General features: G+C 35.1%; 1 protein-coding gene and 1 pseudogene across 4 annotated transcripts in view; both read right to left on the reverse strand.

Annotated features, from left to right (window-relative positions):
• The window catches only part of USP34 (ubiquitin specific peptidase 34), a 285,574-nt gene that overhangs the window by 49,339 nt on the left and 213,123 nt on the right, over positions 1-23,112 (reverse strand). For all 4 annotated transcript variants that reach the window (XM_058278638.2, XM_058278637.1, XM_058278635.1 and 1 more), the window contains 13 exons: positions 21,694-21,840; positions 21,553-21,609; positions 21,378-21,455; positions 20,886-20,980; positions 12,421-12,593; positions 8,793-8,946; positions 7,559-7,637; positions 4,178-4,231; positions 3,965-4,060; positions 494-558; positions 324-399; positions 192-239; positions 28-93 (listed from right to left, as the gene is read on the reverse strand). In XM_058278638.2, coding sequence (XP_058134621.1) covers positions 28-93; positions 192-239; positions 324-399; positions 494-558; positions 3,965-4,060; positions 4,178-4,231; positions 7,559-7,637; positions 8,793-8,946; positions 12,421-12,593; positions 20,886-20,980; positions 21,378-21,455; positions 21,553-21,609; positions 21,694-21,840 — 1,188 coding nt within the window. The remainder of the gene's footprint in view (positions 1-27; positions 94-191; positions 240-323; positions 400-493; positions 559-3,964; positions 4,061-4,177; positions 4,232-7,558; positions 7,638-8,792; positions 8,947-12,420; positions 12,594-20,885; positions 20,981-21,377; positions 21,456-21,552; positions 21,610-21,693; positions 21,841-23,112) is intronic.
• LOC139436798 (serine/threonine-protein phosphatase 4 regulatory subunit 2 pseudogene) lies at positions 18,907-19,900 on the reverse strand (annotated as a pseudogene).

Genomic DNA, 23,112 nt, shown 5'->3' on the forward strand with positions numbered 1-23,112 from the left:
AATTATTTGTTGAATTATTCACCTCACCTCACAAGCAGCTTGACTATTATTAAATTGTTTGGTTAACAGTTCAATCCACTGAAGCATCGTGGGCTAAAAAAGGAAAAGAAGTCAATCAAGGCTTCTGAGCTAAAGATAGAAAACAAAAGATAAATAATATGATGCAAAAATCTACAACACAAAATACATACCTTTTCTTTTGAATGAATAAATGTCTCTAGGACAAAGGAAGTACTTAACTGTAAGAAAAGATAAATGTAAGCGAAAAGCATTTATTTTAAAACAGGCAATTTTGATAAAATTATCAGAGGTCTATAGATTACCTTTGCCGTCATTAGGGACACAGCTTTAGGATCTGGTAATGTGCTGGGAATACAACTACACAACTGCCACATAAACCTAGAATTTCAAAAAGGAACTTAAAATTCTTGCAGAATAAAATTTTTAAAAGATGTGTAGCAAAAAAGTCCATTACTAAATTTACCAAACTTACCCAAAATATGTATGTTCAAAAATGTTCTTGTCTTGAAGAAACTGCATGTTATCATGCCAAATCCACTGAAGAAAAAAAATGCTAACATCAGGTAACAGAAAACAATTTCATATTTTTTATTAGAGAGAAAAAAAGACTTGCTCTAAAAAAAACAAAAGACAAAAACTATATGCACTTAAAATTCATGTCAATTTGCTTTTAGGTATATGGAGTTAGTAGACCTACTCTGTATTCACTAAACCTTACTTGGCTAGCTCAAGCAATAGAGGTTTTTAATGTAATTATAAAGATTTTGAAAGTAAGAACTCTGAAATTCCATCTGTCAGAGAAAGAACAAATACATAAAAAAAACTAAGTCATGCTGCATTTTGATAAATGGTCATAAAAGAAAGGTTTATTTTAAAATCTGGCAAAAAAAAAAAAAAATTCAAGCTGTCTGGCCTGAATGAGAAACTATTTCTTTGTTTACTTTATAAACTCATGAAAAGTGATTATTTCCAACATTAGGCCTGCAAAGTCACCCTGATGACGTTAGTTTTTCTATTCCTTTCTCTCTCTGCAAATCATAAGCATGCTTTAACTTTTTGATAGATAGTTCAGTAAAATTATTTTCATCTGGAATCAATGTATGTTCTGATTACTGACATTACTAGCTATCTTTCTTAGCATTAGATGCTAAAGGTTACCTCCACTTGTCTCCCCAGTCTACCAGTCTAGAACCAGATCTTATAAATGCGTATTTGGGCAACTGCTCCACAATGGTATTTGTTAAATCACAGACCTAGTCACTAAATGGCCAGCTTGTGTTGTTAGTATTCTAGCCTTTCCAGGCACACCATTTTCTATAAAGCTGCTGCCCTAGGTAGAGTTGACAACTCTGTCCATCTATTTAGTGCGGTTTCAAGCCAAGACAGTTCAATTCCCAGCATCCTGCTTCCAGTCATAAGCCTGGTTCTAGACCCTATGACATAATTTTTGTTCCCTTTAGCCCAAAGAGCCCAACTCTTGACCACCTCTATTTACTTCCGGACCTAAAGCCTAGTAGAGTTCTGTGGTTTCACCATACTCAGTGCTTTTAGTTCTGTTTCATTTCTGTTCTACAGAAATGTTCATAATGTTTTCTGTGTCTTTTTGCATTTTATCTATTAATAAAATGTATTTGAAGCCAGCTGGGTGTGTTTAAGTGTGAATTTATTGTACTATGTTTGACCAGAATTGGCCCATTTTCTATATACCTGTCCAACCTCATCTTGGATCGTACTTATTTCAACTTAAATCATAGCGACAAAGGTCATCTTACAGCTCCTAAAAGATGCCAAACAAGCCCTATCCTTTCTCAAAGATTTATGCATGATGGTCTCTTTGCCTGGAACACTCTTCACATGATCAACTCCTAACTTTCAAATCTCAGATTAAGATTAATGTCAATGAAGCATTTTCTGACCACCTTCCCCCCATATCTCTACGAATTATTTTCTGAGAACTCTACTTGTTTTATTCATGACAATCTTCATAATTTGCTATCAATTTGTTTACTTGTTTAATCTATTTTCTGGTTCTACAAGTTCTTGTGTTACCTTTTGGGAAAGTCTGCTAATAGCTATGTTTTAACTGTGAAAAGTGTAAGGGACCAGATTCCAGTTTCTGGCTAAAATCTATAATAATGTTAATTTACATTTTATTTTTTATTTTAAATTTTCAGTAAAATACATATGCAGGTAATTATTTTAAATTAATACAAGTATAAAACTATGAGGAAAAAATGGATACTGTGATATAGTTCAATCTTGTTTGTTTCAGTAGAATAAAGGTCTGGGATTCCTATTTGTCATGATGTAAATCAGTGGGTCTCAGAGTGGTTCAGTGAGCTCTGGGATCCCTTGTGACCTTTCTGGGGACTCTGCAAGGTCAGAACTATTTTCTTAGCAACACTTATTGTGTCTTGTGTCTTTTGTACTCTCATTCTTTCATGACTGTGCAATAGAGTTTTCCAGGGCTACATAAAAGAGTGATATCACAGCAGACCAAATAAAGAATTTAAGCCAGACATTAGAGAGCTGCAAAACTAGGAAAACAGGGTCACTTTTATCACTGAATTGTTCTGAAAACAATTAATTTTTCATATATGTTATTTATTGTTAGCATGAACTGGATTTTTTCTTTTAAATGAATTATTTTAAATTTTGTTTTAATATCTAATATGATAAATAGGTAACCCACATTAAATAAAAAGCTGATTTTGGTAATGGATAGTGATCATGGTAACATAGTATTGTGAATATAATTAACATCAAACTGTACACACGAAAGTGGTTAAAATGAGAAACTGTGTTGTATCTATGTGACCACAATAAAAATAACTTAAAAATTAAATAATTTTTAGGAATGTATAGGAGTTCTGAGACCAGAAAGTTTGAGAATCACTAATGTAAATGAACAATGGACATCATTGGAAGGCTGTATTTAGAATTTCATTTATTTCACAAGTGGCCTAGCTGTCATTTAACAGTTGGAACCTTATGAAGAACAAGATCTGTATTTGTCTGAATATATCAGGGCATGAAGTCTTGTAGACAGGGATGATTAAATAAAGTCTATGCTGTTATGATGGTGGTTGAAATAAATTTTTGTATAAGAAGACAAGTTTAATAGATTTAAATCTAGTGAAGTCATCTATTATCAGCATCTAATTGTACTATAAATCCAATTTAAGGGGATGAGAGAAAATATGATTCTTAGCTTTGCATTGGGAAAAGGAACACATGTATAGGCAAGATACTAGTAGAAAGTATTTGTTCGGGGAATAAAACTCACTCAGTTTTAAGACTAAATCCCAAGAGCACATAAGGAAAAATCATAGGGTAAAGCTAAACGGTCTAAATGGGAGAATACATTTCTACCAGGTTTCCATCTCTGAAGATGATTTGCTTTTTATGCTTTTGTTTACTGACTCTTATAACATTGATAACACATATCTAGTTATGAGTAATTTTTAAAAAGTCTTAAGACAATGTTACATTATACCACTTACTACAGTATAACAAAAATGCCTTATCACAATAAGACATCTTTTAAAAAATATATAATACATATTTTAAATACATTTCCAATATACTGTACATTTATGTGCATTTATATCATGAAGCATAACCAAAAACCATGCAAACCCATCACCCAATCCAAGCAGAATATTACCAGTAACATTGAAGTTACTTGTGTACTTGCCCTGATTCCATCAACATTTTCACCTTTCTTATTTTACTTCATTATTTTCTAATAATTAAATTCCACTTTCTTTAATCTGATTCATTTTACTTACTCTATATTATCTCATTATTGCCAAGACTATTCGTAAATAGTCTTAAGGCCTCTTCTGGATTATAGATCGTAATTTTGTAATAGCCTTATTTTACTATAAATACTATTCCTTGAAAAACATTTTTAAACTGGTGAAGTCAGATTAACTTATACCTCTAGTAACTCTGATGAAACATCAAATTTGTAGTCTCTGCCATTTTCTTCTTCTGGTTCCATTCGTTTGTAAAACAGCATATATGCACTGTGTGTCTTTAAGAGGCCAAAAAAAAAAAGCATATTTTCATTTTGACAAGGTATAACTACAAAAATTGACAACGTAGAGGAAGAAAATAATATAAAAATATTATATATGAAATAAATGGTTACCTTTTCAAAGGAGAAATCCATAAATTTATCTGTAACAGAATCATACGTCTTGGTCTGTTTGGAAAAAAAAGTTTTCTTCTTGAAAAATAGGTGTACTCTCCTATATTTACATATAAATTACTTTATAAACAGTTACTTTCATACATTTTAGCATCTTTGTAAATAGTTTCTGAAGAGTATTGCAATCATTAAATGCCATATACTTCATAAATTTGGTCAATGTATTCTGACATTATTCTTAGTACATTTTATTCAAGTGAAAATGCAATACTCTAAAATTGAGATTGAGAAAATTTTACCATAACAAAGAAAACAGAATTAAGAAAGGTGTTGCAAGGAAATTGTCTGGGCTTAATTTTTGCAAATGTGATCAATGAAATAGAAATAAAAGCTGTATTTAAAACTATACTTTCCCAGCAACATTTTAAGTAAGGAAAGTAGATTACTGAAATAGTTCATAGGTATGAAAGTATAATTTATTGAGTCCCCAAATATTCTCTAGGAGAATCAATGCCTAGACATATACCATGTCCATATGTACCTCTATCTGCCTCCACCAAACCTCCAAAAATGATCAAATTTTGAACCGAAGAACTATAAATAACTTTTTACAGACGAAATGGATTTGTCAGTATGCATATTAAGCAACACAACTGATGGATCATGGGAAGAAGTATCAGAAGAGCTAACCATAGACCAGCACAAAAGAAATGATGGAAAACGATGAATAAAACAATGATGGGAAAGAGTGAAAAAGGGAAAAGAGACTAAGAGGGAATGGTAATCAGTAGAGATCTGAGATTAGAATAACAGAAGTAAAAATACCCATAGGACAAAGGGAAATTGTGGAAAGGATAATACAGGCACAAATGGACATGTGGAGTATGAAGTGGCTCATGTGGTGGGACTTCTGAAAACTTAAGGGCTACTTCCTAATGAGTGGGAAGATAAAAATTACTATAGGTAATTCTAGGGAACTTCAGATTATGTTGCCATAGAAGATATTAAAAAAAACAATTAAAAATAAAAGACAATTTAAAAAAAATGAGGGAAGTAGACAAGCAGTATTATAAATGATGTAGTGATAATAGGAGACAGGCTAAGAGTACTGGAAAACAAAGATGCAAAACCATTTTTTTCAGGTACTTTACCACATAATATATAAAAGTATAAAGAAAGAAAATGGGTTAGCAATTCTGGGGAAAAAAAGGTAGTGTTGTACTTCCTTTTTTTTTTTTTTTAAATATAGATTTATTTATTTAGTTATTTCTCTCCCCCACCCCCACCCCGGTTGTCTGTTCTCTGTGTCTATTTGCTGCGTCTCCTTTGTCCGCTTCTGTCATTGTCAGTGGCATGGGAATCTGTGTCTTTTTGTTGTGTCATCTTGCTGTGTCAGCTCTCCGTGTGGGCGGCACCATTCCTGGGTGGCTCTCCTTATGGAGCGCACTCCTTACACGTGGGGCTCCCGTGGGGCTCCCCTATGCGAGGACACCCCTGCGTGGCAGGGCACTCCTTGCGCGCATCAGCACTGTGCATGGGCCAGCTCCACATGGGTCAAGGAGGCCCAGGGTTTGAACCGCGGACCTCCCATGTGGTAGACGGACGCCCTAACCACTGGGCCAAGTCCGCCGCCTGTACTACTTTTGAAGAGAAGAGCTTTCTTTGCAAGGCTTATATTCTTCTTTTCTGTCTTTTGTTGTTTTTTTTTTACAGGAATACTCTAGAAAAAATATCTAGAGATGCAATCATTTGGTGATGGTTTGAACAGCAAATAATAAGTTATCTCCTTTGTAACTGCATTTCCAAATTGTTAACAATTGGTTTATTTTCCCTTTTTCATTAAGAATAGTAGGCAAGAGCACCAAGAAGCAATAAGAAAACTCTTCATTAAAACTCAGAATTTGAACATTTATTTAACAAATATGGCTATTAATGAAAAATATCTGGGCTTATCTGTGAAATGGAAATGACTAGTTACTACTTGACATGTAAGGACCAACATTTTCAAACACAATGAAGTTTTCAGAAAACTGGTACTAGGATAAACTGCCATATTATAATTCTACAACACAATTGTCTCCTCGTAGATCTCACTCCAAAGATGTTCTCTGTTTTTTTTTTAAAGATTTATTTATTTAATTTCCCCCCCTCCCCTGGTTGTCTGTTCTTGGTGTCTATTTGCTGCGTCTTGTTTCTTTGTCCGCTTCTGCGTCTTGTTTCTTTGTCCGCTTCTGTTGTCGTCAGCGGCACGGGAAGTGTGGGTGGCGCCATTCCTGGGCAGGCTGCTCTCTCTTTTCACGCTGGGCGGCTTTCCGGGAGCACTCCTTGCGCGTGGGGCTCCCCCACGTGGGGGACACCCTTGCGTGGCACGGCACTCCTTGCGCGCATCAGCGCTGCGCGTGGGCCAGCTCCACACGGGTCAAGGAGGCCCGGGGTTTGAACCACGGACCTCCCATATGGTAGACGGACGCCCTAACCACTGGGCCAAAGTCCGTTTCCCTCTCTGTCTGTCTTATAACTAGTAAATAACCAGGTTGCTGCTCCAGTTACAAAAGCACTAAAGGAGCAATTCTTTAAAGTTAGTGCAATCCAATTTCCCTATCAAAGATTTTTCAGATTAAGCTAATAAAGTGATTTCTTTTTGAGCTAATCCCACAGCATTCATAGAGTAAACCACCCATTCAATCAAAATGTCTCACAGTAGCATAACTTAATTCTTGTACTATTTAGTTTTTCCATTTGTATTAGTATTTCTTTTATTTTTCTTTTAGAAGGTTCTAGGGATTGAACCCAAGACCTTGTAAATGGGAACAGGTATTCAACCATTGAGCTACATCTGCTCCCCTCCATTTTAAAAAATATTTATCTTTTCTTTTAAAAAATATTTCTTTTAAAAAATATTTATCTCCCTGCCCCTACTCCACAAGTCTCCCTCATCTGTCTGCTCATCTTCTTTAAGAGGCACCAGGAACCAAATCCAGGACTTCCTATGTAGGAGACCAGTGCCCAACCACTTCAGCCACTTCTCCCCAATGGTTGCAGAGTCTGCTAGTCTTCTTTAAGAGGCACTGGAAACTGAACCCGGAACCTCCCATGTGAGAGGCAGGAGTCCAATCGCTTCAACATCTGCTCTCCCATTTATATTTCTAAGTCTTGTTTTCATAATCATATAGAGCTTGTTGAAGGCTGAAATAGTACTTATTTCTATTTCCCAATATCCACCAGTATACTCTGAACTTTCTAAGCTTCCAATAAATAAAAGCTGAATAAGTTTTAGATTTAATCATAGCCATTAAAGTTAAGTGACTGCTATTGGATTTATGAATGTTGCAAAGCCCTAGGAAAATTACAAATCATTAACAATTTCTGAGTAAAAATTACCGTCATTTCTCCACCAAAACATTCAGAGGCAAGTTGAGCAGAATCAAAAGGTTTCACCTCAGCATCATTAAAAAGATACCTAAAACAGAGCATATAGTATAGATCAAACACTATAATACTGAATCTCTTTATATAATGCCTGTTATATTTTTTAGTACTTGGCTTATATACCGATAGATTTGAAATATCAATAAAATAATTATTTCATGAGGTAAATTCTAACCACACTCTTGTTTGAACAACATGAACCTACTAGCAATTGGGAATATAATTTTACAACATAGTCATAACCATCTTAAAATCTGATAGGTCCATTTTCATCTAGGATTAATGAAAGAATTCATAAAAACAAGAAATGCAGGTGTAGTAGTGGTTGGGTGCCTGCTTCCCACGTACGAGGTCCTGGGTTCAATCCCGGGCACCTCAAAAAAAAGAAAAAGGACTAGAAAGATATCTTAAATATAACATATGAAACTATTGAACAAAAAGATTAAGAGAAGGAGGACTTTCAAAAATAAAGATACAATTTCAAAATTTATGATAAAAAGATTCAAAGAATACTTATAGAGAAACATTCAAATGGATATTTTAAAAAAATTAAAAGATACCACCTTGTATAGCTGAAGGAGAAACAGGTAAACAAAATCATTTGGCTACCTGTATATCAATTTAGCAAAACAGCTGTTCAAAGCTATTTTCCTAACAGTTAGAACAATGCCACACACACATATAGTGCCTATGCATGAGACTCTAACAACATACGAAGACCAAAAAAACTGCTATTAGGGACTGATTTTATGATTTCCAATCATTAACTTAACAAAAGGTGGCAAAAACAATGGGAGTGGAAAGAAGAGGAGCATGCAAGTAACTTCTACGTGGCATATTGAAGGATTTTGCGGCCATCCTACAGAAGGCATTCAGTAAATAGCTCTTGAATGAGTGAACAAATAAGTAAGATTTTGGTGGTCCAATGATGTCTATGAATCTCTTAAACTTGTATGCAAAACATTTTGTGTATTCATTTTTCTGGGGAAAACATTCATCAAATTCTCAAGCATCCAGAGATCCATAAAGAACAACTGATTCACATTGAACACTTGGTTCATATTACCTTTTGAAGGTTGCCTTCATTTAAATTTTTTTTCTTAATTTCAATGGAAAATGTTTTAAGAAAACTAAAAATAGAAAAAAATAATTTAAAAATCCAAAGACTAAAATATTTTAAACTCACCATTTATTGTTTTTATAAGCATGTGGATTGACTATATCTCTGATGAAGCTATAATAATGCCCACCATCTGCTGTTCCTGTGTGAACAGTAACTCCTATCAAGTCGTACTCATAGCTCTCTGTATCTTTTGAAAGATCACCGACTTCCTTAAAACCTGAAATGATTTACATGAAACAATGGCAATAATTTTGAAAACTGCAGCAGTATCTTAGGAATCACTTTATGTAATTAACATACTGTATATATAGAAACAGGCAAAAATACTTTATATACTACCTGGAGGACATTATGCTGAGCGAAGCAAGACAGATATAAATGGACAAATATGTATGATTGCCCCATTATGAACTAAACATATTATGTGAAATATGAACATGGGTAAAATTGCATATATAAGACTATTTTTTCTCTGAAGCTGAACAAAGGTAAGTTAATACTACAAAATGTTAATATCAGACAAAAACCAAAATATACCAAGTGAAGAACAGATACAGAGTACTAAATATTGTATGATTTCATTTATATAAAATGTAAATAGAAATCAATTTATAAAGATGAAATTAGATTAGTGGTTATGAGGAAGGAATGCTAAGGGGTATGAGTCTTTCTTTTTGGAGTAATGAAATTGTTCTAAAATTTTTTGAGATGATGAATGTACAACATTGTGATTATTCTAAAAGTCACTGAATATACACTTTGGATAGATCATATGGTATGTGAATATATTTCAATAAAACTGCTTAATAAACAAACAAATAATTGTGCAAGAATAGCCAGAAACAACAGCTATGTACAGCAGGGGAAAGAGATCAAAAGGTGAGGAATTTTCTTCTGTTTTTTTGTTTATTAGTACTGCAACAATGAAAATGCTTTAATAATGATTGAAGTGATGAATGTACAACTATGATTATACCAAATACCACTAATTGTACACTTTGGATAAACTGTATGCTTTATTAATATATATTGATAAAATGGATTTGTTTTAAAAAATACTTTAATATTAGAACAGGTACAAAACAACTCTATTTGCTAGTTATTCACCATCCATATCCTACTACTTTAAGGAACATATAATAAAAATTATTTTAAAAACAAGCATGTGGTAGAGCATAATTGTCAACATCAATATAATATATAGATATAAAACATGTTCCCTGTTTAATCTACTGAGTCCTTTTGATAAATAGTATAAAATACTTCATTCTATTTTATCTGTATTAGGATCAGGCACACAAGACATGGAAAGTCATTAACAAATTTATGCCTTTGAAAGTTTAGGAAAATCGTGTATTGTACAAATAGTAAGCTTGTACATCAATAGAAAACACTATGGATTAGGAGTTTTTTGTAGATAAAAACAAATGATACACTTCTTGTCTCAAATGATTTAAAATTTAAAGGTAACAAAAGATGCTAAGGAAAAAACTATAGAATAGTATAACTAGAAGTTCAAAGATGATGGATGATTTATGATCTGTATACCCAGTACCACATAGACAGGAAAAAAGCAGAATCAGGTCGATGAAGTGAGAGCTGATTTGGTTAATGTCAGCACACAGTCTTAAACTGGAAAGTGAAGGAACTATTTGGGTGGAGAGGAAGAAATGGCTCACAGTTTCAAAGCAGTGACTGAGGAATTTGGATGTGCTTATGTAGTAAATGCTAGGATATGATTCTGACCCAGAATCTGGGCCAACAAATTATTTTGTCTTGGTATAAATTTCTGCTACCTGCATACATGCAAGTATTAAGGAAAATATGATCAAGCGCAGCACTGAATTTTAATGGCAGTCCTATTACAGTTTTCCAAATGATCTGACAGGGGGTTAAAAACTAAGACTCATTTATACAATGCCCACTACTTCACGTATATTTTCAAACCTATAATTTCTACTGGCTCATTTCTTGCAATTTAAAAACATAATCGAATCCTAATTGAAAAAATTCCTTCCCTTATTTCTGTCCCTTATTTACAGCTGTAGTTATCCAGATTCTCTATTTTCTTCAAAAAGTATGCTCCTATCTTGAAAGAACAGCTTACACTCATTGTTTACATCTCTCAACTCTCATTTAGTGAAGTAAAACATTTCCTGGATATAGATTAAGTCCAGGCACTGGAGTATAAAGATTAAAACATACTTCTCTTTCCTGAAGCCTAGAATATGAAGCATAGTGGCTTTCAAATTTAACTTTTTATAAAAATAAAACATTACCAGGACCCTTACTGCATAAAACATAACTTCTTGACTAAAGGAGAATGGAAGAAACAAGAATTGGGCCCTATTTTCTTCTTTAACCAATTTCCATTTACTAAATATTATGGTCCTTGAAGTACTTATACATAAGTTTGAAAACCACTGGATTTATGGAAATAAACAGTAACAATTTATAAACCAAGTGCCCTCTTTAACTTGCTGCAATCTGCCTTCCTTTCACAACACCCAAATGAAATTGCTCTTATAAACAATAACCAAGACCTCCTACACACTAGGCTATTTTCAGTCCTATTCTTCAAGGAACTGCTGCTTCTCTTATTCAACACTGCTGACCACAGAAAGTTTCTTAAAGCTTTCTTGAAACAATGGCCCTGCTATTCACCCAGTTGCTCAAGCCAGGAACCTGAGTCAAGAAAGAGTCCTCCTACTAGACCTGGCCACAGACCAACTTAAATATAATCTCTGTGCAAGCAGGAACTTTATTTGTTCTTTGTTGTCACTGTATTCCCATTACTTTAAGAGTAGCAGAATATTAAACAGATTTCAATAAATTTTTATTGGATTCATTCAGTCAAGTCCTATTAACACTTCTCTCCATCCCTACTGGGGTTTACCAGAATGGTCTCCCATTGAACTTTCATGTTCTTCTAACCCGTTTCTAAAATTGCAGTCAAAAGTACGACTTCCAAATTCCCATATGGTCATGTGACTTCTCTGAATAAACCCTTCCAATGATTTCACACTGAATACAAATCACGATTATTAATACGGCCTATAAAGCAGTAAGTGATCTGGCCAATGATTTCTGCCCTTTACCTCACTCACCCTCTCTTCCCCCAGAGCTCATCTTTCCCTCTCACTTTTGCTCTTACTTGAGTATCATATCTCTACTTAAATGTCACCTTCAAATGAAAGTGCTCCCTAATTTCCCCAGATCCATGATACATTAACTGTCCTGTTAGACAACATCATGCTTGTAATTGCTTATTTAATATAAGATTGTCCCACTAGAGTTAAACTCCATAAGAGTAGTGACCATGTTTATTTTAATCACCCCTCTGTTTCAAATGTCCAGCACAGTGCCTGGAACATAGTACTAATAGATACTAAATAATTTATTGCCTAGCTGACTGAATGTGCCTTACTGTCTTTAGGAACATTCTCCTTTCTAGGATTTGATGTATTTTTGTTAAACGTTTAGTTGATATAATTCTATAACTATATCTTAAGTTTTAACTTTTTAAAATTGAAGTTTATCATTCATACATGAACATCCGTAAACAATAAGTGTACATAGAGTAAATCATAAAATTAAAGGGCTCCCATACATTATCCTACCACCAACACTTACATATGACTACCTTATTACGGAAACTTACAATAAACATAGATGAGGGAGAGAAAATTACCTTCTTTCCTATCACTCTTTCCCATAAGAAAGTCTTCTGTATAGGGTGTCATATCCAAACGTAACGGGAAGGAAAAGTGTGTGTTCACTTTCTCTTTCATCATAGTAACCATATTAAATGTATACCGCATAGTATTGAAACTCAGAATGCGAGGCAATTTCTTAAAACATGCCCTAGGGGACAAAAATACAGAAAACATTTGCTTAAAATAGTCTTAACTATACCTATTTCCATATTTAACTTACAGTAAATGAAACAGTCGCAATCTAAATCACACCCATATAAATAAATACTATATATTCCCCTTCTTAGGTGACTTTTTCCATTCTGAAAGCTTGCTAGCATTTAGGTAAGAAAAAAATGTTAATAGTAGACTGTGGTAAATCCGATGATGAAAATACATGCAGGGAGCAGGTGTAGCTCAGTGGTTGAGAGCCTACTTCAAACATACAAGGTTCTGGGTTCAATTCCCGGTACCTCCTAAAAAAAATAATAAAAAAGAAAACATATGCAAAGAGTCCCATGGAAACATGAAAAGGAGCCATATCATACTCTAAAACTAAGGAGGTCTTTGGTTCAAGGTTGTCTCCCTGCCCCCCCAAATAAATAACAGGAATTGAACTACTTACTTTTGTTAGCCAGATTGCTAGGTCTGGCTCTATTGCTCACTAGATGTATGACCCTAGGCAAGTTATTTCCTCTCTGAGCTTAATTAATGGTTTGTAAAATGGAGATTATAGTGCCTATCTCATACTAAGAACACTGCTTGACAAACAGCATTTAGTAAGTAATTCCTACTATTGCCACTATCACCACCACCACAACAAAACAAATGCTTACCCAAATCTTATGGCATAGTATATTCTTAGTTCATGTTTTTAAAAAAGCAAACTAAAAGCTTAGATTTAGAAAAACATATGAATTTCAGGGAACAATTTTTCATCGTTTATACAGATTCAAAAGGGTATTTGTTTAAATAGCTCAGTTTTATTTTTTTTTAAAGTAGGACTTTAGGGAGACAAGGAAGGGAGAAGAATGTTTGCTTTTTTTAAAAAATGTTTTTATTTATTTTTAAAGCATCCAAGAACCCCAAATTGCTTAAAGGGGTAAACCTTTTTTTAAAAAAATTAATTCCCCCCCCCCCCAGTTGTCTGTTCTATTTGCTGCGTCTTGTTTCTTTGTCCGCTTCTGTTGCTGTCTACAGCACGGGAATCTGTGTCTCTTTTTGTTGTGTCATCTTGTTGTGTCAGCTCTCCGTGTGAATGGCACCATTCCTGGGCAGGCTGAATTTTCTTTCGTGCTGGGTGGCTCTCCTTATGGGGCGTACTCCTTGCGCATGGGGCTCCCCTACGTGGGGGACACCCTTGCGTGGCATGGCACTCCTTGCACGCATCAGCATTGCGCATGGGCCAGCTCCACATGGGTCAAAGAAGCCCGGGATTTGAACCGCGGACCTCCCATGTGGTAGACAGACGCCCTAACCTCTGAGCCAAGTCCATTTCCCAAGGGAAGAATGTTATGAACAGAGGAAATAAGTTTAAAAATTCAAAATTACAGGTTATTTGGGAAACTGACAAATAATGAAGTTATAGAAATAGATAGGAGTCAAGAAATTAAAAAGGACTCTGTATGTGAAGTTAAGAATATGAACTTTATCTTGAGAGCTTTCAAGAGTCTCAAAAGGACTTGTGGTGGACAGTGGAACTACTGCCAGGGAATATAAGAGCTAAAGATATGGAGACACTGAAGTTTACGATAAAGGCCTATTCAGTCTATGACACACAAGTAAGATAGTAGGCAGAGCACAGCAAAGCATTTTGACCTAGGTAAGAAGATATGTGAATCATTGGCCTGGCAACAGGAATTTGTTATGGTGGCAGAATATATCACCCAGGAAGAATGGACAGACTGAGAAAAAGAGGTTTGCGGATAGAGGGGAATATGATCCTGTTGAGGCTTATGAATATTTTTATTTGCTTCTCCAATCCACCAATTTCTGCTGAACACTTACTATGTTATTACAGATATTTGAAAGTATGGTAAGAGCACAAAGGATTGAATAGCTACTTGGCCTGGGAGAGATAACACAGGTATCTCAGGAAAACAAGAGAATCAAATTAGCCAAAAGAAGGAAATAGTTTACAAAGTAGGGGATTATCAAGAATGACATATCTATGCACTAAATTTATTGATTCCAACTAGAAATTCTCCAAAGATCTTGACTCATCCATCTCAATTATCTTTTAACGACTCTCATTACATTCCTCCAGAGTTGCTCTATGTAAGCCCTAACTCCTATTTTAACCCAGTTCTCTTCAGATGAATCTGTCTTCTCCCAATAACTACATTTACAGCTATCCTTTCATGTGATAATGTCCACCTACAACTTTTTTCTCTTGCAGCCTACTACCCGACTGTTCCTTAAGACTGAGAAAAAGAATACCATTCCTTAAGCATTGTATGTGGCTTTTAAATCTCCGTCTTCAAAGATGCTGAGATCTCCTTCACCTAGAAAAAGCCGCTGTTTGGTTCCAAAGTACTTTCATCTTCCATCTTCCTTGCTATTTTTTTTTTTATTGCTGAATTTCTAGAATAAATGGTCTACACTTGATGCCACATCCCTAGACAATCCTACTTCTGTTCTTACAACCTAACAAATCACTAAACTACAGTCTTGAAAAACCCAGTGCTTTTACTCAGCTGCCATTCTCTTTCATCTCTGTGGTCTATTACGAATGAATACCTTTTTTTAAAATTTCTTCTCTCCAGTTTCTGGGATCACCATCTTACCCTGATTTTCTTTGCTTCTCTTCTATTTCTTTTCTTGTGGCACCTTTAGGATAGCTCAGGTTTTGATCGCTTGCAAAAGCTACGTTCTTTATCAAACAGACATTCTGATGGCTTCAATCAATTATGCAGATAACCCACCTCCAAATGTGATGCCACTGTAGGTAACCAATCTTATTTTCCATTACTGTTCAATGCAAACCCTCTACTTCAAGCAGACTGGGCTAATCCCTGGTTTCTTACACATATAAGTTTATTTCTATTTCTATGCCTTTGCTTCTAGTAACTACAAGCATAAGCTGCTCTTTAAATCCAATTTCTACTTGTCATGTAAGGTTTCACCTATGGAAGTGAAACATTTTTACCCAACTACTGTCCTAAACCTGCCACCTTATGACTTTTAAGAAAAAAGAACTTTTCACTTTAGAGATTCAGAATGTTTTCAATTCACAAGTAGATGCTTTATCATACTTCAGGAAGCACAGCAAAGGGTTGAGCAATCAGAAAGATCTTGATAAATGTTGGACGAATTAAAATGCCCTCCCCCCAAAAATCTGAAAAAATTTAGTAGTGCTTGGAAAGTATACTGGAAAACTTTTAAATAAACTTATAATTCTTTTTATATCCATAAGAATATTCTTTGAAAAAAGGACAAGTACTTCAGAATTTAGAGGAAAAAACCCAAATGAATGTGAATGTGAATCACACACAAAAAAATAAGTGATTAAAAAAAAAAGGACTGTAAAATGTATGGCATGTTAGTAAAACAAGTGAAGATAGCAAACTATTTTCTTCCAGAAATCCAACCAAAAAATCTTCGAAAGACTGAAGAAAATTTTTATAACATTAATAGTTACTGCTTTGAATGAATACTGTACTGAAAGCCCAAGCAGTTTATACATAGGAATAATACAATTATCTACTGCTTCACAAAGGCACTGAACATACTACATTCTAAAAAATCTACTTTACAGAAATTTAAACATTCTAAATATCAGAAGGTACAGCTGAAGAACATTTGGCAATCAGTAATTTTCACAGAGAAGTTTTGCAGCTTGCATTAGAATACGTGAATTTGAAAAATTGAATTTAATCAATGAGTTTTATGTGGATCTGAAAAATATAACACTGGCTGTCCAAGAAGCATGTTTAAATATATTTAATTCACTTCAAAAGGTCATACAAATTGTGCTGGTTTCTACGAACCCCTAAGGCTTCATTCATTTAGTTCAGGTACATTACTAAAACAATATATTAATTCTTGCAGTACAGTGGTGTTTCACACCATTGAGATTAAGAATAATTTAGAAAAAATATGTAATATTCACAATGTTCAGAAAAGTAAGCAAAAAGTCAAGTTGTTCTGAGATGGTCTTATGTCAGCTTCTTAAACATTCATTCTGGAAAATATTAAGCTAACGTTTGAATACAATTTCCAAGATAAAGCACATTTTTTCAAATAATGAAGTCTTTTTCTCAGGCACTTCAGAAGTATACAAAAGAATTTTAGTTTGAACATATCTCTTGGAATGTGTTCAACTTGATATTTCAATAGACTTAAGATTTCTAGGGTTTTACAAGGGTGAGATTTTATTTGATTTACTCAGAACATAAGGTAACTGTCTTCTGAAAGAAGTATATTCAAATTAGCAATAAAAAACCCCCACTGTATTCACCTCTTACAGAAACAGAAAAACATTTATTACACATATGCATATATGGCTTAAAGTTACATTATACATAGTCTAATTCCCATGTTAAAATGTTGACGCTATGACCAAAATTTGAGACTATGAGAGCTGTCAGAAAGAGACAAAACAAAATTTTGAATATGTATAAACTAAATGCAATAATTTCCAAAAGGTTTTCCAGTTTAAAAACTTAGATTCTAAAAAAAAAAAAAAAAAAAAATTCTAACAAAAAACCGTTGTTCTGACCAGACCAAAAAAAAGTACGCGGTAGGCATGACCCAGAGGAGCTGATGATATTAACAGTTCTTACATGTATAACTCTTTGAGGATTTATCCCATAAAGTACTTGGGGCAGTTTGAGATTATTTTCTGAATGCAAAAAGGGAAAGAATTGTTTGTAAACTAATCTACTCCTCTGGGTGTGAAATCTTTCGATTGCATAAAAATTCAGTTGAGGGGCCTTTGATTAGATTACTTAGTAAAATCACTTTAGGGCTTTGGATTGTGACTCAGATTGGGTTCTTGCCCACTTGCTGGGTCTGATATGAATGGACTCACAGCAACAGAGGAAAAAGAGAGCCAGGATATTTGATTCTGCAGTGGGACAGAGAGGGGACTGCTTAAGCACGAAGACACCAAGAGGCTGGGTCAGTGGAACAGCTCAAGAGGAGATCAGCCCTGCTATATGCCTAACAGCTTAAACCTGAAGTTTGGAAGAGAACAGAACAGCTGAGACTGGTATAGGAGGCCCAGAAAGAAATAAGTCCTATGCCTACTTGCTCAAAGTTGAGCTTCAAGAGAGAGTAGATTCTGGAATGGTAGGCAGAGACTGCTGCAGAGATGGGCAACCATCACCATGTGGCAGTAACTCCAGGATCCACAATAGCTGACTTTGGTGGGAAAGCACCTTTTAATGGTGCCTTGTGTTGGACTTTACATGGCCTCCGAATTGTGAGCTTTTACCCAAATAAAAGAGCTTTTACCCTTTAAAAAATCCAACACATTTTTAGTACTTTGCATTGGCAGCCCTTTGGCAAACTGAAATAGTACTTTATTTTGCAACCTGCTTCTCTTGTGAAACTAAAGGTCCACTTTAGAACGTAAGTTTTACACAGTGTAAAACCAGAACTATATGTGAAATACTGTATCTTAATGTTTCTAAGTAATCTTTTTTTTTTTAAAGATTTATTTATTTATTTGTCTCCCCTTCCCCCCCACCCCCTCACCCTGGTTGTCTATTCTCTGTCTATTTGCTGCGTTGTCTTCTTTGTCCGCTTCTGTTGTTGTTAGCGGCACGGGAATTTGTTTCTTTTTTGTTGTGTCATCTTGTGCCAGCTCTCTGTGTGGGTGGCCTCATTCTTAGGCAGGCTGCACTTTCTTTCGTGCTGGGTGGCCTTCCTTACGGGGCGCACTCCTTGCTTATGGGGCTCCCCTACACGGGGGACACCCCTGCATGGCAGGGCACTCCTTGCGCGCATCACTGCTGCGCATGGGCCAGCTCCACACAGGTCAAGGAGGCCCGGGGTTTGAACTGCGGACCTCCTATGTGGTAGATGGACACCCTAACCACTGTGCCAAGTCCGCTTCTCTCTAAGTAATCTTGTTCCATCAGTTCACCTGTGGCTTCTGTGGCCTGTCATTTTCCATGAATGATTCTGAGAATCTCTGTTTTACTGGAATTGAATCCTACTAATTCTTCTGTTTAAGGGCAGTCAGAACCACTACTTACAGGGCCTGTATTTTCACTACCTTCAGAATGTAAATCTCAACTTGAGACAGAACAGATTCCTCCATTTGAGTATTTTCCTTAAAAGTATTTTCATTCACACAGTTAAGGCATCACCAGATTCTTTTTGATCTTTTCTTTCTGGGATCATTTCTCTCTCTCTCTCTCTTTTTGAGTTAGGCCAGTAATTTATTCAGGTAGGGAAGGAAGATAAATGAGAGAAAATAAGATAGCAGGGGGCCCAGGTAGAGAGGAAGGGGCTGAAAAGTGATAAAGCGGGTTATTTACAGACTACAATTCCTCATTATAGGTTATAAATGCACAAGTTTTACTTGTGTGGCCATGTGGCAGAGGAAGAACAGCAAGAGTAGTGCACAGAGGGCAGGGTGGGTTCACAGGCAAGAGAGTGCACAAGAGAAGGGGACCATTTCTCTTGATGTCATAAAAGACTCTTCTTCTCTTCCTCTTCTGTCTGGAACAACTACTTTGTCTTTATCTAAGATGATGATGCTTCTGTTTCTTCTACTCTAACTGGAGAAATTTCACTGTAAGTTGTTTGACTGGCTGTCTCTTTTACTTCACCTTCTTTGTCAAATCTGTCTTTTTACCTCATAGCCCTCAACCTTCCACTGAATCTTCATGTGGATGTTCATTTTTCATGGGCCTCACTGAGGAACTTTATGATTGAGATGTCAGGGAGTCACTGTGATTTCTTCTCATTTTGCAATAAGTTGGACTACTGCTATCTGTGTGCTCAGGCAAAAAACATTTGTTGTCATAGGGGCAGACAAAGAAACCTTGGGTCAATTAAGCGGCCTGGGTATTCCAGGCCCATTTATATTACACCTCTCAGTATAACCTAGTCAATTTCCAGGAAACCTAACACCATTCATTTGATTCAAACCTACTGGAATTGTTTTTCTCTAAAGAGAAGAAGGATAAACACAACTAATAACCATTACATTCTTTTCTTCTCCTCTGAGAAATTTGTCTATTCCTATATAGTTTTTCCTTGGATCTATTAGCAATTCACTATTTGCTGAATAGTAAAAGGGATACCATTAAATCTAGTGACAATTTTCAGTACTTCTGCCTTCATTTCATCAAAAGGAATATATTCAACATTAGGGTTGGTAGGACCTCTTGGTTCAGGAGCTGAAGTTCTGAAAGGATCCATTACTTTCTCCAATTTGAAAATAAATTTCAATTGGGACCACTGAATCACTGTTTCTCCAGTCTTGGCTAAACGACAAAGAAACGAATCCAGGGCAGCCTCTCACTGTCCATGGCTTCCCAGAGTCCTCTGCGGCCTCCACCTCCCTCTGCGGGTCTCCTGGGGAACAGAATGCCTCCCCACACCCACCCCTCGCACTTTGGCACTCAGGTGATGGGGTGGGGGGTGTGGAAGAATACTGAAGGGAGCCGGGGAGCTCAATGAGAGAGTGACCCTGAGTCACTACCACCAGCCCTCACAAGATTTTTTCTTTATCAATATACCAAAATATAATCAATCAAAAATAAGTAACAAAAATACACAGAGTAGAAGGTAGAGAAGAAGCTTGAACTACAAAGTTTAAAGAACTCACACAAAACTTTTTATCTCAATAGCCCACTAATATCCAAATCAGACCCTGCCCCAGGGATCTTTCCACGGTCCAGATAAAACAGCCAACCGCCTGCAGGAGCTCTCCACTGGAGATGGCCCAGAGCTTACTTGAATTCAGCTGTATTATCTGTCTCCTAGAAATTTTCTTGTTTGTACTGCTTATCTCAAGAACCAACACTGGGAATGTTTCTTATTCTTCCTGTGTCTCCATTTCCTTACTCGTAAAATGAGAATAATATCCACTGCAAAGGGCAGTTATGAGAATTAATGGAATTAAATCACATAAAGCTGAGAGTACTGTTTGCCAAACAGGAAACAACAGAATGTTAGCTATTATTATTACCTAACAAATTAATGAAGCTTGACATCTGAGAGTCAATATAGATAATGATGTCAACAATCTTCACTTCTATGCTTCACCTCTAAAAATCTAGACTTTGCAATCAAGTTAAGTGATTTCCACTTCCCTTCTAGTTCCAAATATATGTTAAAATCAATTATATTTCAGTGAATAACTCAATAAAAAGCTGTTGTAGGAGACTGAGCTGATCTTGACTTAAAAACACAATTTTCATAAATCTTGAATTTATCCTTAGTTTATCTTCCTCTTCCTTTTAAGGATTTAGCAAAGGGACATTATTTTCAAATCGCATACCTTTTTTCAGCTCGTACTTTCTTTCCACAATGAGAACAAGTATACATGTTGTCACCTTCTAAAGTGTCTTTAATAGTAACTTCATCAAGAGATTCCTGTGTATAAAAACCACATGTAAAAGTTTCATATTATTCACAGCATTTACACATACAAAAGGCAGTAATTACAATTTGGACACAATGCTCAGAGGAAAAACAATTTTTAAAAAAGAAGCGAATTCTTAATTTTAGCAAAAATTGTTTTTCCTCATATTCATATGATGCTCTAACCAATCTAACTGAATTTTTTGAAAGGCCGAATATTTACATTTTTACCAAGTCATTTTTTAAAAAAAATTTTGATTAGGCAAAAATTAAATTTGTTGGACAATTCAATATTAATTCTTACTTGACGAGCAGAGCAAAATGAAAAATGGGGAGAGTTAACTCTCAAGGTCATAAAGTTGCTATACAGAAAGTTAAAAAAACATTAAAAATTATGTACATTACTCACATAAATATTCTTCATATCTGCCACTTGGCATCTCACAGTATAAAACTCTTCAGCAGTCTGACTAACATGTTCACAATCCTGATTAATCAACCAACAGTCAAAAATCAGTAATTTAATAATAAGTTAAAACAAATATTAAGAGCTCCAAAAATCAAAGAACAGGCAGAATACTTACCAAGGACACAACATTGTTTGTAATTACACCTCCAAACAAACTTTTGACTGTGTTTTTCTTTAAAATAAAACAAAATAGGTAATTAAAACATGGGAAATCTATACAAATTTCAAAGAAACCTTTGAGGATTCAGGTACTAACCAGTTCTGGAGACATCTCCTCAATTTTAGTTATCAGATCAGTAAAAAATTCTGTCATATCCTTCTGCTCCCCAGTATTCAAAGGCTGCTTATCCATGGTGTAAGTTTTACAGAAAGGTCTAGGATTATATGCTTTACATTCACTCTCCTATAAAGGAAAATAAATAAAACAATCAAATTAAAAATCTCAGTCTCAAAAATAAGAAAATTATCATAGAATTTTAAATAAAGGCAGGAACAACAACCATAAAACCAGGTAGGATTTATACAGGGAAAATTTTTAAATGCTCCCCTTCTATTTAATTTTTTGCTTGGTTTTCATGGCATTTTCAGTTGAAAGGTCTTGATGCCAGTAGCTTAAATCATATTAAGTAAAGGAATTTATATTCTTTAAGAACTTCTAGGAAGGAATTTGGAATTCAAAGGACCCATATTTGCATTGTGAAGCATAACATATAAAACTTTAAAGGCTGAATATATTTTTCTATAGTATAAACTTTCTTAAAAAAGAAAAAGAAAAAAACTACTGATTTGTCAGTTCAAATGGCATGTTCTCACTCATTTAAAAGATTAAAAATAGAATAAAGGGATAACTAGCAAATGCTTTAATTTAGTTAAAAATTCACTTATAGAATGTTTAATGATTATTAGAAGGTGAAAAAATACAGGAATAAATATGACATTCTCTATCTTTAAGATTCTAATAGGTGAAACTAGTAACTTCAATACAAGTAGTAAGAAGAACAGAGAGAGAGGGTAACTTAGAAACACCTGCTGAGTCTATAAAACTCAAGTTTTGTAAGAGGAGGTAAAACAGGTGACTCAAGTATAAAAGTAAGAAGAAAATGGAGAAGAGTACTGAGGGAAGAATGCTTCAGGCAGAAGGCACAGCATAAGAAACTGCACAAGCTATGAAGCAACAGGGTGACAGGTTTCAAAAGGCTTCTAATTACCTTAAGGCAGAGCCATGTACAGGAAGGAATAAGAGAAGAGTTGTTGAAGGGTAGGACAAGATCACAGAGAATGTGTGCTATGCTGATCATGACTACTATTCTGTTCATAATGAAAAGCCACTGAACAGTTCTATGTAGAGGCTCAATATTCTAAGATTTGCTTTCTATCATTTTAAGATTGGCCATTTTTATAGTTTTGTGGGTGGAAGTCAAGAGGGAGAAAGAGAAATTGGTCAGAAACTCTTGACATAAGGGTGGGTAACCCTGAAATAGGAAAATGATCATATTATAAGGGACTCTTTGAAAGACAAATTAAAAGAATGTAGATGACTGAGATATGATGGAAGTCTCTATGATAAAGAATACTGGTAACTGATAAAGTCAGTTGGAAAAATAAGAGTATATAGACAGGAAAAAGCTACTGCAAATGAATTCCACTTAATCACTTTAGCTTTTATCCTATGGCA

The sequence above is a fragment of the Dasypus novemcinctus genome, chromosome 17 (assembly GCF_030445035.2).
Source record: "Dasypus novemcinctus isolate mDasNov1 chromosome 17, mDasNov1.1.hap2, whole genome shotgun sequence".
Lineage (NCBI taxonomy): Eukaryota > Metazoa > Chordata > Mammalia > Cingulata > Dasypodidae > Dasypus > Dasypus novemcinctus.